Raw genomic sequence first — 15,330 nt, forward strand, 5'->3', positions numbered from 1 at the left:
GATTGTGTCAGTCATCTGGCAGATCACACAGAGTCTTTGACTGGTTAAAGAAAGAAACTATAGCTACTGCAGTCAGAGGAACAATAGCATCACACAGGAGGACAACCAACGCATAGAGACTTTGAAGTGCGAGAGAGAGAGAGACTGAGAAAAAGAGAGAAAAGGAGAGAAAGAGCATGCCAGAAAGAGTGAGAGAAAACCATTCCTGATAAGGGGGGGGGGGGAGAGCATCTTAGAAACAGAAAGATAGAGTGTGAGTCAGTGTTTTGGGCAAAGTGTGTGTAAGTTGGGAAGAAAAGATCTGTGGTTGGGCCATCTGCCTGGTCTTGCTGTCATGACAGACCGGCAGGTTGACAGCATCATTTACTCATCAGTTCAAGGCCACTTCATCGATTAATGGATTCCCCCCCAGGCTGGGTGAGGGGGCTGGAGCTGGATGGGCTCACTGGGCTGGGGCTAGGGAGCTGTGTGGGCTTACTGGGTTGGGGATAGGGAGCTGTGTGGGCTTACTGGGTTGGGGATAGGGAGCTGTGTGGTCTCACTGGGCTGGGGCTAGGGAGCTGTGTGGGCTTACTGGGTTGGGGATAGGGAGCTGTGTGGTCTAACTGGGCTGGGGCTAGGGAGCTGTGTGGGCTTACTGGGTTGGGGATAGGGAGCTGTGTGGTCTCACTAGACTGGGGCTAGGGATCTGTGTGGTCTCACTGAGCTGGGGCTAGGGAGCTGTGTGGGCTTACTGGGTTGGGGATAGGGAGCTGTGTGGTCTTACTGGGTTGGGGATAGGGAGCTGTGTGGGCTTACTGGGTTGGGGCTAGGGAGCTGTGTGGGCTTACTGGGTTGGGGCTAGGGAGCTGTGTGGGCTTACTGGGCTGGGGCTAGGGAGCTGTGTGGGCTTACTGGGTTGGGGCTAGGGAGCTGTGTGGTCTCACTGGGCTGGGGCTAGGGAGCTGTGTGGGCTTACTGGGTTGGGGCTAGGGAGCTGTGTGGTCTCACTGGGCTGGGGCTAGGGAGCTGTGTGGGCTTACTGGGTTGGGGATAGGGAGCTGTGTGGTCTCACTGGGTTGGGGATAGGGAGCTGTGTGGGCTTACTGGGATGGGGATAGGGAGCTGTGTGGGCTTACTGGGTTGGGGATAGGGAGCTGTGTGGTCTCACTGGGTTGGGGATAGGGAGCTGTGTGGGCTTACTGGGTTGGGGATAGGGAGCTGTGTGGGCTTACTGGGTTGGGGATAGGGAGCTGTGTGGGCTTACTGGGTTGGGGATAGGGAGCTGTGTGGGCTCACTGGGTTGGGGATAGGGAGCTGTGTGGGCTTACTGGGTTGGGGATAGGGAGCTGTGTGGTCTCACTGGGTTGGGGATAGGGAGCTGTGTGGGCTTACTGGGTTGGGGCTAGGGAGCTGTGTGGTCTCACTGGGCTGGGGCTAGGGAGCTGTGTGGGCTTACTGGGTTGGGGATAGGGAGCTGTGTGGTCTCACTGGGTTGGGGATAGGGAGCTGTGTGGGCTTACTGGGATGGGGATAGGGAGCTGTGTGGGCTTACTGGGTTGGGGATAGGGAGCTGTGTGGTCTCACTGGGTTGGGGATAGGGAGCTGTGTGGGCTTACTGGGTTGGGGATAGGGAGCTGTGTGGGCTTACTGGGTTGGGGATAGGGAGCTGTGTGGGCTTACTGGGTTGGGGATAGGGAGCTGTGTGGTCTCACTAGACTGGGGCTAGGGATCTGTGTGGTCTCACTGAGCTGGGGCTAGGGAGCTGTGTGGGCTTACTGGGTTGGGGATAGGGAGCTGTGTGGTCTTACTGGGTTGGGGATAGGGAGCTGTGTGGGCTTACTGGGTTGGGGCTAGGGAGCTGTGTGGGCTTACTGGGTTGGGGCTAGGGAGCTGTGTGGGCTTACTGGGCTGGGGCTAGGGAGCTGTGTGGGCTTACTGGGTTGGGGCTAGGGAGCTGTGTGGTCTCACTGGGCTGGGGCTAGGGAGCTGTGTGGGCTTACTGGGTTGGGGCTAGGGAGCTGTGTGGTCTCACTGGGCTGGGGCTAGGGAGCTGTGTGGGCTTACTGGGTTGGGGATAGGGAGCTGTGTGGTCTCACTGGGTTGGGGATAGGGAGCTGTGTGGGCTTACTGGGATGGGGATAGGGAGCTGTGTGGGCTTACTGGGTTGGGGATAGGGAGCTGTGTGGTCTCACTGGGTTGGGGATAGGGAGCTGTGTGGGCTTACTGGGTTGGGGATAGGGAGCTGTGTGGGCTTACTGGGTTGGGGATAGGGAGCTGTGTGGGCTTACTGGGTTGGGGATAGGGAGCTGTGTGGGCTCACTGGGTTGGGGATAGGGAGCTGTGTGGGCTTACTGGGTTGGGGATAGGGAGCTGTGTGGTCTCACTGGGTTGGGGATAGGGAGCTGTGTGGGCTTACTGGGTTGGGGCTAGGGAGCTGTGTGGTCTCACTGGGCTGGGGCTAGGGAGCTGTGTGGGCTTACTGGGTTGGGGATAGGGAGCTGTGTGGTCTCACTGGGTTGGGGATAGGGAGCTGTGTGGGCTTACTGGGATGGGGATAGGGAGCTGTGTGGGCTTACTGGGTTGGGGATAGGGAGCTGTGTGGTCTCACTGGGTTGGGGATAGGGAGCTGTGTGGGCTTACTGGGTTGGGGATAGGGAGCTGTGTGGGCTTACTGGGTTGGGGATAGGGAGCTGTGTGGGCTTACTGGGTTGGGGATAGGGAGCTGTGTGGGCTCACTGGGTTGGGGATAGGGAGCTGTGTGGGCTTACTGGGTTGGGGATAGGGAGCTGTGTGGTCTCACTGGGTTGGGGATAGGGAGCTGTGTGGGCTTACTGGGTTGGGGATAGGGAGCTGTGTGGTCTCACTAGGCTGGGGATAGGGAGCTGTGTGGTCTAACTGGGCTGGGGCTAGGGAGCTGTGTGGGCTTACTGGGTTGGGGATAGGGAGCTGTGTGGGCTTACTGGGCTGGGGATAGGGAGCTGTGTGGGCTTACTGGGTTGGGGATAGGGAGCTGTGTGGGCTTACTGGGTTGGGGATAGGGAGCTGTGTGGGCTTACTGGGTTGGCGATAGGGAGCTGTGCGGGCTCACTGGGTTGGGGATAGGGAGCTGTGTGGGCTTACTGGGTTGGGGATAGGGAGCTGTGTGGGCTTACTGGGTTGGGGATAGGGAGCTGTGTGGGCTTACTGGGCTGGGGCTAGGGAGCTGTGTGGGCTTACTGGGTTGGGGATAGGGAGCTGTGTGGGCTTACTGGGTTGGGGATAGGGAGCTGTGTGGGCTTACTGGGTTGGGGATAGGGAGCTGTGTGGGCTCACTGGGTTGGGGATAGGGAGCTGTGTGGGCTTACTGGGTTGGGGATAGGGAGCTGTGTGGTCTCACTGGGTTGGGGATAGGGAGCTGTGTGGGCTTACTGGGTTGGGGATAGGGAGCTGTGTGGGCTTACTGGGTTGGGGATAGGGAGCTGTGTGGGCTTACTGGGTTGGGGATAGGGAGCTGTGTGGGCTCACTGGGTTGGGGATAGGGAGCTGTGTGGGCTTACTGGGTTGGGGATAGGGAGCTGTGTGGTCTCACTGGGTTGGGGATAGGGAGCTGTGTGGTCTCACTAGGCTGGGGATAGGGAGCTGTGTGGTCTAACTGGGCTGGGGCTAGGGAGCTGTGTGGGCTTACTGGGTTGGGGATAGGGAGCTGTGTGGTCTCACTAGGCTGGGGCTAGGGATCTGTGTGGTCTCACTGGGCTGGGGCTAGGGAGCTGTGTGGGCTTACTGGGCTGGGGATAGGGAGCTGTGTGGGCTTACTGGGTTGGGGATATGGAGCTGTGTGGTCTCACTAGGCTGGGGCTAGGGATCTGTGTGGTCTCACTGGGCTGGGGCTAGGGAGCTGTGTGGGCTTACTGGGTTGGGGATAGGGAGCTGTGTGGTCTCACTAGGCTGGGGCTAGGGATCTGTGTGGTCTCACTGGGCTGGGGCTAGGGAGCTGTGTGGGCTTACTGGGCTGGGGATAGGGAGCTGTGTGGGCTCACTGGGCTGGGGCTAGGGAGCTGTGTGGGCTCACTGGGCTGGGGAGCTGTGTGGGCTCACTGGGCTGGGGCTAGGGAGCTGTGTGGGCTTACTGGGTTGGGGATAGGGAGCTGTGTGGTCTCACTGGGTTGGGGATAGGGAGCTGTGTGGGCTTACTGGGTTGGGGATAGGGAGCTGTGTGGTCTCACTAGGCTGGGGATAGGGAGCTGTGTGGTCTAACTGGGCTGGGACTAGGGAGCTGTGTGGGCTTACTGGGTTGGGGATAGGGAGCTGTGTGGGCTTACTGGGCTGGGGATAGGGAGCTGTGTGGGCTTACTGGGTTGGGGATAGGGAGCTGTGTGGGCTTACTGGGTTGGGGATAGGGAGCTGTGTGGGCTTACTGGGTTGGCGATAGGGAGCTGTGCGGGCTCACTGGGTTGGGGATAGGGAGCTGTGTGGGCTTACTGGGTTGGGGATAGGGAGCTGTGTGGGCTTACTGGGTTGGGGATAGGGAGCTGTGTGGGCTTACTGGGCTGGGGCTAGGGAGCTGTGTGGGCTTACTGGGTTGGGGATAGGGAGCTGTGTGGGCTTACTGGGTTGGGGATAGGGAGCTGTGTGGGCTTACTGGGTTGGGGATAGGGAGCTGTGTGGGCTCACTGGGTTGGGGATAGGGAGCTGTGTGGGCTTACTGGGTTGGGGATAGGGAGCTGTGTGGTCTCACTGGGTTGGGGATAGGGAGCTGTGTGGGCTTACTGGGTTGGGGATAGGGAGCTGTGTGGGCTTACTGGGTTGGGGATAGGGAGCTGTGTGGGCTTACTGGGTTGGGGATAGGGAGCTGTGTGGGCTCACTGGGTTGGGGATAGGGAGCTGTGTGGGCTTACTGGGTTGGGGATAGGGAGCTGTGTGGTCTCACTGGGTTGGGGATAGGGAGCTGTGTGGTCTCACTAGGCTGGGGATAGGGAGCTGTGTGGTCTAACTGGGCTGGGGCTAGGGAGCTGTGTGGGCTTACTGGGTTGGGGATAGGGAGCTGTGTGGTCTCACTAGGCTGGGGCTAGGGATCTGTGTGGTCTCACTGGGCTGGGGCTAGGGAGCTGTGTGGGCTTACTGGGCTGGGGATAGGGAGCTGTGTGGGCTTACTGGGTTGGGGATAGGGAGCTGTGTGGTCTCACTAGGCTGGGGCTAGGGATCTGTGTGGTCTCACTGGGCTGGGGCTAGGGAGCTGTGTGGGCTTACTGGGTTGGGGATAGGGAGCTGTGTGGTCTCACTAGGCTGGGGCTAGGGATCTGTGTGGTCTCACTGGGCTGGGGCTAGGGAGCTGTGTGGGCTTACTGGGCTGGGGATAGGGAGCTGTGTGGGCTCACTGGGCTGGGGCTAGGGAGCTGTGTGGGCTCACTGGGCTAGGGAGCTGTGTGGTCTCACTGGGTTGGGGATAGGGAGCTGTCTGGGCTTACTGGGCTGGGGATAGGGAGCTGTGTGGTCTCACTGGGCTGGGGCTAGGGAGCTGTGTGGGCTCACTGGGCTGGGGCTAGAGAGCTGTGTGGGCTCACTGGGTTGGGGATAGGGAGCTGTGTGGGCTCACTGGGTTGGGGATAGGGAGCTGTGTGGGCTCACTGGGCTGGGGCTAGGGAGCTGTGTGGGCTCACTGGGCTGGGGAGCTGTGTGGGCTCACTGGGCTGGGGCTAGGGAGCTGTGTGGTCTCACTGGGTTGGGGATAGGGAGCTGTCTGGGCTTACTGGGACGGGGCTAGGGAGCTGTGTTACTCAGCCACTGTGGCCGTGTGTTTGCAATGTTGTCACTGAACGAAGGCCCGTGAAAGGCAAGGGGTGGCCATTCCAGTTCTCACCACTCTAAACTAGAGAGAGGGATAGAGGGAAAAAAGGGAGGAAAGGAGGGAACAGGGGGAGAGGGGAGGGGGAGAGCAGGGGCTTTGAAGAGGGAGTAGCGATGAGCTGTCTCTGGCTCACAGAAGGCCCACGGAAATGACTGATTGCAGGGTTAGAGGTCAAGGCCAATGCCCAGGTCCCAGGAATAACAAGACAGGGCTTCCACAGAAGGAAAACAGAAAAAAAGGAAAACATATTTCCTTTTAATAGGTTCAGATACACAACAACAAAAAATGCAGTCCAGTGGAATATTCCTAGAGGGAGTAGGACACATCTCTTCACTGAAACTTACTCACACAAATAAATCATAGAAGTCTTCATTCCCCATAAAAACATAGGAGAAGATTAGTCAATTTAGAGTCAATTCTCACCTGTCAAAACTATTCCACAAATCATGCCATTTCTACAACATATACTAGGCTGACATTCTACCCAGGAACTCTGTTACTTTGCAGTGTAAATAGTCTGGGTAGCCATTTGATTAGATGTTCAGGAGTTTTATGGCTTGGGGGTAGAAGCTGTTTAGAAGACTTTTGGACCTAGACTTGGCACTCCGGTACCGCTTGCTGTGCGGTAGTAGAGAGAACAGTCTATGACTAGCGTAGCCGGAGTCTTTTACATTTTGTAGGGCCTTCCTCTGACACCGCCTGGTATAGAGGGCCTGGATGGCAGGACGCTTGGCCCCGGTGATGTACTGGGCCGTACACACTACCCTTTGTAGTGCCTTGCTGTCGGAGGCCGAGCAGTTGCATTACCAGGCAGTGATGCAACTTGTCATGATGCTCTCGATGGTGCAGATTAGTGAGAGCATACTGGTTCAGATTATCCTGACTATGTCATGGGCGGGCCAGGCTGGTTTAGATATTCCTATTAACAGTCCTTTCATACTGTAAGTGTCGTACTCCCCTGAAAGCAGCCAGGGCAGCACATTCTGAGGCCATGATTCTAATGGCGGTCAGCCAGGCATTTTCATTACTCGGGTAATGGTGTTTCATGTTTATGGAACAGCCCGTGACCACCCCTCAGTGCCCTGCGTGAGAAGAACATCAAATCTCTGCCCTTCTAAGTCAACCAACCAACATCCAGCACACACACACACACACACACACACACACCCACCCACACCCACACGAAGTAAGTCCATCGTCAAAACAATATAATCCTACTGTTATATTTGCATTAGCTGCCAATCTGAATTTATTGTGACACCATTTTAGCTCACACAGAGTTCACACCTGTCAGACTGTCACAGTGTGTAATTGGGTACAGTGTGTAATTGGATACAGCGTGCTGCAGGGAGACAGTCTAAAGGGCAATGCACGGGAGAACTGGCATGTTTGATATGTGTGTGTATGTATGCATGTGAACGTGTGTGTGTGCGTGTGTGTGTGCTTACGTGCGTTCCTTGATTAATGTGTGTGCATGTGAGTAAAATACACAATCGATCCCCTTGCTTTCTTATCCTATCCTCTCTGGCAGGTCTACAGCATGAGACAATCCTGTAGGGAACAATACGCAGTATGTGCATATATCTCTAGTGTTGTCCCTTCCATCTTCCGTTAGGAAAATCTGGCATCGGACAACATGACCGGTAAGATTTTAATTTACTGGCCATTTGAGACATTTACCGGACCCATATGCATTGGCTGCGTAACCCACCGGTGTCCACAGTGCACAGAATGACAGACATCACATTTAGGTGATGGTAATTCATCTGAACAGAACTCCTGTAAGGAAGCAGCCAATAAAATATTTGCCAAAATGCAATTCGTGGGAAAACACCATTCTAAACAGTTCACCTGATGAGAGCGTTTCCATATGTGACCGAGATGAAAATCTCAGTTAGAAACATAGAGGAGGAATCTATTAGCAACAACTAGGATGAGGTGCTAATATGACCAGGATTGTGCCTTTGGGTTCTGGACAGCGAAAGAAAGCTGATATGAAAACCAATAAACAGCAGAGAAATGCTGGTTAATGGCATCAGGAAGTCTTTCTAAAATAATTGCCTCCACGTTTCTATGGTTGGATTTTAACTAGGCTACTTTGAAGCAAGGCAAGACATGGCTCATAATATGAAGTAGAACGTTCAGGTTTCAAACAATGAAGTATATGTCTTCAAAATTCATACTGCCTCCAGCTCACACTGCAAAGTAGTGGGTGGTGTGCTGATAGCCTGCCTACCGTTGCCCACACTCGCACGCACACACACACACACACACACACGCACGCACACACACACACGCGCGCACGCACACACACACGCACGCACACACACACCGCTATGAACATTCTAATTAAACTCACACTGCTAGGTAATCTTGCACAGAGGCAGGACTCCAATATTAGATACAAGCTTTCTATATAACAGCAGAAACAGTGAGCTGTAGGGGCATATCATTACCTCTGCCTTGCACCTGTAAGGAAGACTGGGGCCTGTTGAATGTGGTTGTCTATCCTTTCATTCACTCCTCCATAGGAAAGGAAAACAGAAGGATCTGCTGTGACGACAACAGAAAATAAGGGCTACTTGGGCTTGAACTGGGCTTGAACTGGGCTTGCATTGCTCGCCCAACCAAGAGACTGAGTTCCTTGAGCAATCCGACAAAGACTTCTGTAGAACTAATACTGTAGCGCACCAGATGGAGACGTACGATGAGCTGTAGGAATGTATCAGAATAGCAATGAGGTAAGCTACCAGCCTCGTACCCAAACACTTACCACACAACAGTAAAACTCAGCACTTACTGTAGTCCTACTAAGTAAGTTAGGATGCCACGTAAAGTTATGTTCCATAAATGGCTACATTTTGTGTTCGGCTACCTCAGTTTATGAGCCAATTAGCTAATGGTGGTGCTGGAACTCTGGCCTCCATACTTAACCAGTCACAGCATAGTGGGTGTGATGCATGAGAGGCTCCAGAGAGAGATGCAGAGCAGTGTCAGGTGGAGGTCTATCACTAGGCTGCCCTCTAACCCCTCTCCATCTCTCTTTCTCTCCCTCCCTCTCTCTCCATCACTCTTTCCCTACAACACAGTCTGCTTCCGCCATCCAACTCCAGCACCTAATGTGCTCTCCCACTCTCTCTCTCTCTCTCCCTCTCTCTCCCTCTCTCTCCCTCTCTCTCTCGCTGTCTACCCCCCCCCCCCCCTCTCTCTCTGCACCTCGCTCCTCTTCACCTCTGCCTGGCCCTCTCTCTCTCTCTCTCTCTCTCTCTCTCTCTCTCTCTCTCTCTCGCTGTCTCCCCCCCCCTCTCTCTGTCTCTCTCTGCCCCTCGCTCCTCTTCACCTCTGCCTGGCCCTCTCTCTCTCTCTCTCTCGCTGTCTCTCCCCCCCCCCCTCTGTCTCTCTCTGCCCCTCGCTCCTCTTCACCTCTGCCTGGCACTCTCTGTTTCTCTATCTCTGTGACTGTTAGAGGGGAGCAGTGTGTCTGAGTGATGGTAGTGCCTCGGCCTCTCTCTCCCCATGTACCACTAGGTCTGGAACACCTGCATCATTTACATGTACTTCACTGTCCCACTTTATTGATTTTCTTGTGCATATGTAATGTAATCACTTCACCATCCGTTGCATTTATAAATATTAACACACACAGATGGATTCTCACTTTGGAAAACACGACTGGTGTCCGTACAGCACTGAACTCATCATGTATACTGCAATCAACCTGTATATAGAACAGACCTTCTTTCATTTCCCACAGCCAGAAAGAAATCTAACCTATAAATCTTTCAAAGGCTGACAGTTAAAATGTATGAATAATACGATCTCCCCTGTCTGCATGAACAAATATAGGTCGGCTTCATATGTCACGACATGCGGAATATTCTTTGTGTTATGGGCTCTGGTCAAAACTAGTGCACCATACAGGGATTAGGTGCTGTGAAATCTTCAACTGGAAAACATCAAAACACATGCAGGACATTGACGAAATACCTTGAACAGTATCCGCACCAAATTCAGGAGAACCATATTACTGAGCTATAACTCCTAGCTATGTTTGGAGTCTACTCTTTGACCTGAATGAGAAGCATTCTGACACCGGCCACCAGGCTGTCTGGCTCCGTGTTTAACAGTTCTGGGGAAACACCGGTGGTGACAACCACTCAGGACAACAAAACAGCAAAGCTCCAAATACAGTAGCAGACTTGAATCAATATCACGACACAGAGCCACTCTCCTAGACCTGGAGCGAGGCCAGTCCCAGGCTCATTACAACCCTCCCGTCTCTCCCTGCCTGCCCCAATCCGCCCGCCCGCCCAACACAACACTAAACACAATAACCTGGCCTCATAATCTCTCATATGGAGAATGTTAAATGACACAATACACTGGCCGGCCCTTCTGTTCTGTTCCTGGAAATTCCACCGGACAGCCTTGGGAGCCGGTCCAGCAGTGATTCGATAGATACCCTCGTAATGTAATGTTTTAAATGGAGCTGTGACAAGTCAGTGTATCTCTTGGCAGACATCTTGGCCAGCTGTTTCATTAGTGCAGTAGATCAGCTCAGAAATAATGGAGCGTTTGATTACGCCGATGACACTGCCAGCCATGCACATACGGCATGTAGCTTTGTTACAGTGGATGGATGGCTGCATGCATGAATGGATATAGTGTTATTACCATACAGAATGAGTACAGTCCCTATTGCTTTCAGCACACAATTCAATAGAACACACTTAACTCACGTGTTGTTGTTCCTGAGTTTGACGTGCCCTCCAGGCTCCAGGATCTGGCCGTTCTTCAGCCAGGTGAGCTTTGGCACAGGGTCACCCTGCGCCTGGCAGGTGAAGATAGCAGTGGTGCCCACCGGCCGGGAGATGGACTGGGGAGGCTGCACAAACTCTGCTGGGGCTGTGGGCAGACGCAGAGGAAAGACAGATAGTGGGCTACTTACTAACTGAATATAAAGTGCCTTGCTACATAGATACAGTAACTTGCTGACAGGGCCTTTCTCATTCCCCATACTATGCTGCACAACAACTATGTTTTTTCACTAGTGGTTTGAAAACATAAGCTACCAAGGTATATTGAAAAAGCAGGAAGCTCCCAGAGCCTTCTAGAGGGAAGGAAAAGAGGAGAGAGGAATGAAGGCGTATTATCCTGGGCTTAATCCAGCCTAATCACATTCATCAGAATTAGATTGTGTGTGTCAGAGTCTGGCAAAACAATTATTAGCTGTGGATCAGATTAACGTCATCGGAACTGAGAAGAAGATCTGGGAACACAAAAGGAGGAGGAGAGGGAACAGGGAATCTATTCACAAACGCAGACTACCTATTATAGAACACAAACGGAGTACAAGGCAATGCAGTGCAGATACAGTATCTTTCCCCCGAAAGTCTTTCAGTATGGCACACTACACAACTACTGACCTTCAGCCTCCAGCCAATGATCCCTCCCTCCCTCCCTCCCTAGGAGTCATTCTTTCCCTCCTCTCTTTGAGCTATGAGCCATGCTCCGTTGGCGCTAATTGACACAGAGGTACAGGTAATGCAAATCTCTATTACCTCTTAATTAAACCGTGTTTAGTTTCGCCTCAAATTTGTGATTACGCTCCACCCGGATCTGATCCGAGCAGTTGGTTGGTATTGCTGTTGGGGTACTTATCTCCCCTCATTATTCATAGCTACCCGTATTATAAGCCACATCAATATTGTCATTTATGATAGGATGACTTGAGTTATTTTCCTAATAACTTCCTAGTGAGTGGGAAGACAATTAAGACTGCAATTATGGATCATCTAGTCGTAATTTACAACGAGATCATTCCCACAATCAGCAACTATTTTCCTTTCCACTCTCACATTAGCAGGTTTATTTGCCTGTCAGCTATCCTTCTGGTTCTAATATTTCTATCTATACTATCTTCCTGTAAACAAACCCTCCCCTTTCTAGTTCTAGTTATTTAGCATCCTCTATCTATACTATCTTCCTGTAAACAAACCCTCCCCTTTCTAGTTCTAGTTATTTAGCATCCTCTATCTATTCTATCTTCCTGTAAACAAACCCTCCCCTTTCTAGTTCTAGTTATTTAGCATCCTCTATCTATACTATCTTCCTGTAAACAAACCCTCCCCTCCCCTTTCTAGTTCTAGTTATTTAGCATCCTCTATCTATTCTATCTTCCTGTAAACAAACCCTCCCCTTTCTAGTTCTAGTTATTTAGCATCCTCTATCTATACTATCTTCCTGTAAACAAACACTCCCCTCCCCTTTCTAGTTCTAGTTATTTAGCATCCTCTATCTATTCTATCTTCCTGTAAACAAACCCTCCCCTTTCTAGTTCTAGTTATTTAGCATCCTCTATCTATACTATCTTCCTGTAAACAAACCCTCCCCTTTCTAGTTCTAGTTATTTAGCATCCTCTATCTAAACTATCTTCCTGTAAATAAACCCTCCCCTTTCTAGTTCTAGTTATTTAGCATCCTCTATCTAAACTATCTTCCTGTAAACAAACCCTCCCCTTTCTAGTTCTAGTTATTTAGCATCCTCTATCTAAACTATCTTCCTGTAAACAAACCCTCCCCTTTCTAGTTCTAGTTATTTAGCATCCTCTATCTTTTCCTTTTCTCATCTTAAGAGAAGAGGTGTTATGATGGTTTTCTAATCTCAGCTATCTCTATACTGTGTGTCACCCTGTCAGTAAAAGTGTCGGGACCTGAAATTCACACCGTTCTAGGCAATGTGGTATGATGAGGATTAGGTTGGCTTTATCCTCCTGTCCATCTCTCCCTCCATCTCACTTTTCATCTCTCCGTCTCCACTTTCTCTTTCTCTTTCTGTGTCCCTTTTCATCTCTCTCTCTCTCCATCTATCTCTGTTTGCTCTATAGAGGCTATGTGTATGTGAGTAGGGCCTGGAGGGAAGGGCTGGAGGGAGGCGGGGGGGTGGTGGGTCAGGGAGAGTATTGATGTGCAATTGTGGTGTGGGTCTGATCAGCACTCTTTCCCTCATTCCCTCTCTATCTTTCTCTCTCCCTCTTTCCCCTCCTCTCTCTCTCTCCCTACTCTCTATTACTCTCTTCCCCCAATCTCACTTCTTCCCTCTCTCTCTCCCTCTCCCCCTAATCTCTCCCACTCTCTCTTCTTCCTTCTCTCTCTCTCCCTACTCTCTCTTTTTCCATTTCTCTCTCTCTCCCCTCAGTTTCTCACTCTGAGGTAAATGAAGGGTAGTGCAGTGAACAGAGGGATGCTGTGCCAACCATCTGGCCAGGAAGATCACATCAATTCTCTTAAGAAACAGCCTACCTTACTCTGATCAAAACAGCCGGCCGGACGGCGGGAGGGAGTCACCTGTATGCTGCTACTCTATACAGTCACTGAGGTCTTATCACCATAACAACCCTCTCATAGCAAGTCAGTCAGTCAGTCATATGGTTCCCGACTGTGACATACATCCACTGCTGCCATGAGAATATGAAGCAATGCTGCTTGAAGGCTGTGTCCACAGCAAGGCTTTAGCCTTTTCGTTTCTTATCATAAAACACATGTATTGTATATCGCATCAGATCATTAGCTGAGGGCGCTTTCTAGTTTTCACTGATCGATAAAGAAACCATAGACATTGACACATAATCAACAGCATGGCTTTGTTCCAGAGCCTTCTATAGCAGGGCCTTGTCTAACAATGGACGGGAAGATTAAATGAAATATTGACTGGGAGCAGTATTGCTATTGGCTGGGGCCAAGGGCAGGGCCCTTTGGCTGATAAGCATGTGAGGCACACGCTGAATGCTTCCTGCTTCGTCGGAAGGCCCTACCCACACTACTAACCACCTCCAATTGGTCAAATATGAGTAAGAATATCACACAACGAATGAGACACACACACACATTTATCTTACTAACCTTGTGGGGACCTAAAATGTATTTCCATTCAAAATCACACACACACACACACCAGCGGAGGCTGGAGAGAGGAGCTATATGAGGACAGGCTCGTTGTAATGGCTGGAATGGAATAAATGGAATGATATCAAGCACATCAAACATATGGAAACCGCACATTTAACTCCGCCCCAATAGTACCATTCCAGCCATTACAATGAGCCCGTCCTCTTATAGCTCCTCCCACCAGCCTCCACTGACACACACACACACACACACACACACACAAACACACACACACACACACACACACACACACACACACACACACACACACACACACACCATACTGAGTGTGTGTGTAAAGGCTCACCTTGGACCACCAGACGTCCCTGAGCGGTTCTGCGTACACGGGTCCCTGGTTTGTTGGCAGCGCAGACGTAGACGCCAGAGTGCTGGACCCCGACATCTGTGATCATCAGGTTCCCTGTACCCAGCACTTGGATGCCCTCCACACCTATCGGACGGCCATCTGAGGAGAGAGGACAGAGTAGAGGAGAGGAGGAGAAAAGAGAAGAGGAGAGGAGGAAGGGAGGGGAGGCGAGTAGGGAATAGGAGAGGAGATTAAATGAGGGAAGGGATAGAAATAAAGAGAGAGAGAGAGAGAGGAGGAGAGGAGTGAGATAGCAAATTAGCTGACTTAGTTAAGAATATAAAAAATATGCCCTGTAAATATACACAAAAAGGCTATAAAAAAGGCTATTAAAATACCAAAGGAGATAAATGATTGATTAAACATACTATAATGTACACAAAGGATTAAACGCTGGAGAAGAGGAGATGCTATTTTAGTTCGCCCCATACCGCTGCGAAACACATTTCACAGTAAATATCAGAGCAGTTCTCACAAGTGTGACAGAGCACGTCTTGTGGGAATCACCATATTCAGTACAAAGGTGGCAAACGAGGCGAGTGTATTGGGCGAGGGCCATGGGCCACGCCGACACAGCCAGTCACACAGAGGAACTATGTTGCCATGACTCCATTGTGTGTTAGTGTGTGTGATTGTATGTGTGTGTGAGGGAGTCTGTTATACCTCCCCAGCCCCATCCTCCCCACCCCGCTCTGACAGGCTAGTGACACACACACACGCACACACACCCACCCACCCACCCACCCACACACACACACACACCGGTTTGATCTCATGGTTTGACAACGCCCTCTACTGCCTTAGGCACACCATGCTTTAAAATGGGGAAATGCCCTCTGAGCAGGCAGAGCTACATGGATAAGCTAGGCTGCCACTCCCCTCTGTCCCTCCATCAAATACCCTGTCCTGCTCTCCATCTCTTCCTATTTCAATGGCCTTATACTGGGGGTAGGACCAACAAAGACATGGCACAGCCAAAGATATTTCAGTCCCTCTTTATATTTGTAACATCTGCGTCCTGTGTGTCCCGGCTTAGAGTGTTAAAGGGCTGTGCGGGGGACATGGCCGCAATGCTAAAAGCCTGCAGAGAAAGCAGACTGGCCATCCTCCTCTCCTCACATCTTCAAACAGACAGCTAGCAGACAGCTAGCAGACAGCTAGCCAGCCAGCCAGAGACTGGGGCCATATGGTCTGGCCCAGGCCTTTTATA

At 51.6% G+C, this 15,330-nt stretch overlaps 1 protein-coding gene across 1 annotated transcript in view; it reads right to left on the reverse strand.

The window, feature by feature from the left end:
- Positions 1 to 15,330, reverse strand: part of igdcc3 (immunoglobulin superfamily, DCC subclass, member 3) — a 110,304-nt gene that overhangs the window by 19,221 nt on the left and 75,753 nt on the right. The window contains exons 6-7 of the mRNA XM_031810276.1: positions 14,061 to 14,219; positions 10,546 to 10,711 (exon numbers count right to left, since the gene is read on the reverse strand). Of these exons, the coding sequence (XP_031666136.1) occupies positions 10,546 to 10,711; positions 14,061 to 14,219 (325 nt within the window). The remainder of the gene's footprint in view (positions 1 to 10,545; positions 10,712 to 14,060; positions 14,220 to 15,330) is intronic.

The sequence above is a fragment of the Oncorhynchus kisutch genome, linkage group LG3 (assembly GCF_002021735.2).
Source record: "Oncorhynchus kisutch isolate 150728-3 linkage group LG3, Okis_V2, whole genome shotgun sequence".
In the NCBI taxonomy this organism is placed as follows: domain Eukaryota; kingdom Metazoa; phylum Chordata; class Actinopteri; order Salmoniformes; family Salmonidae; genus Oncorhynchus; species Oncorhynchus kisutch.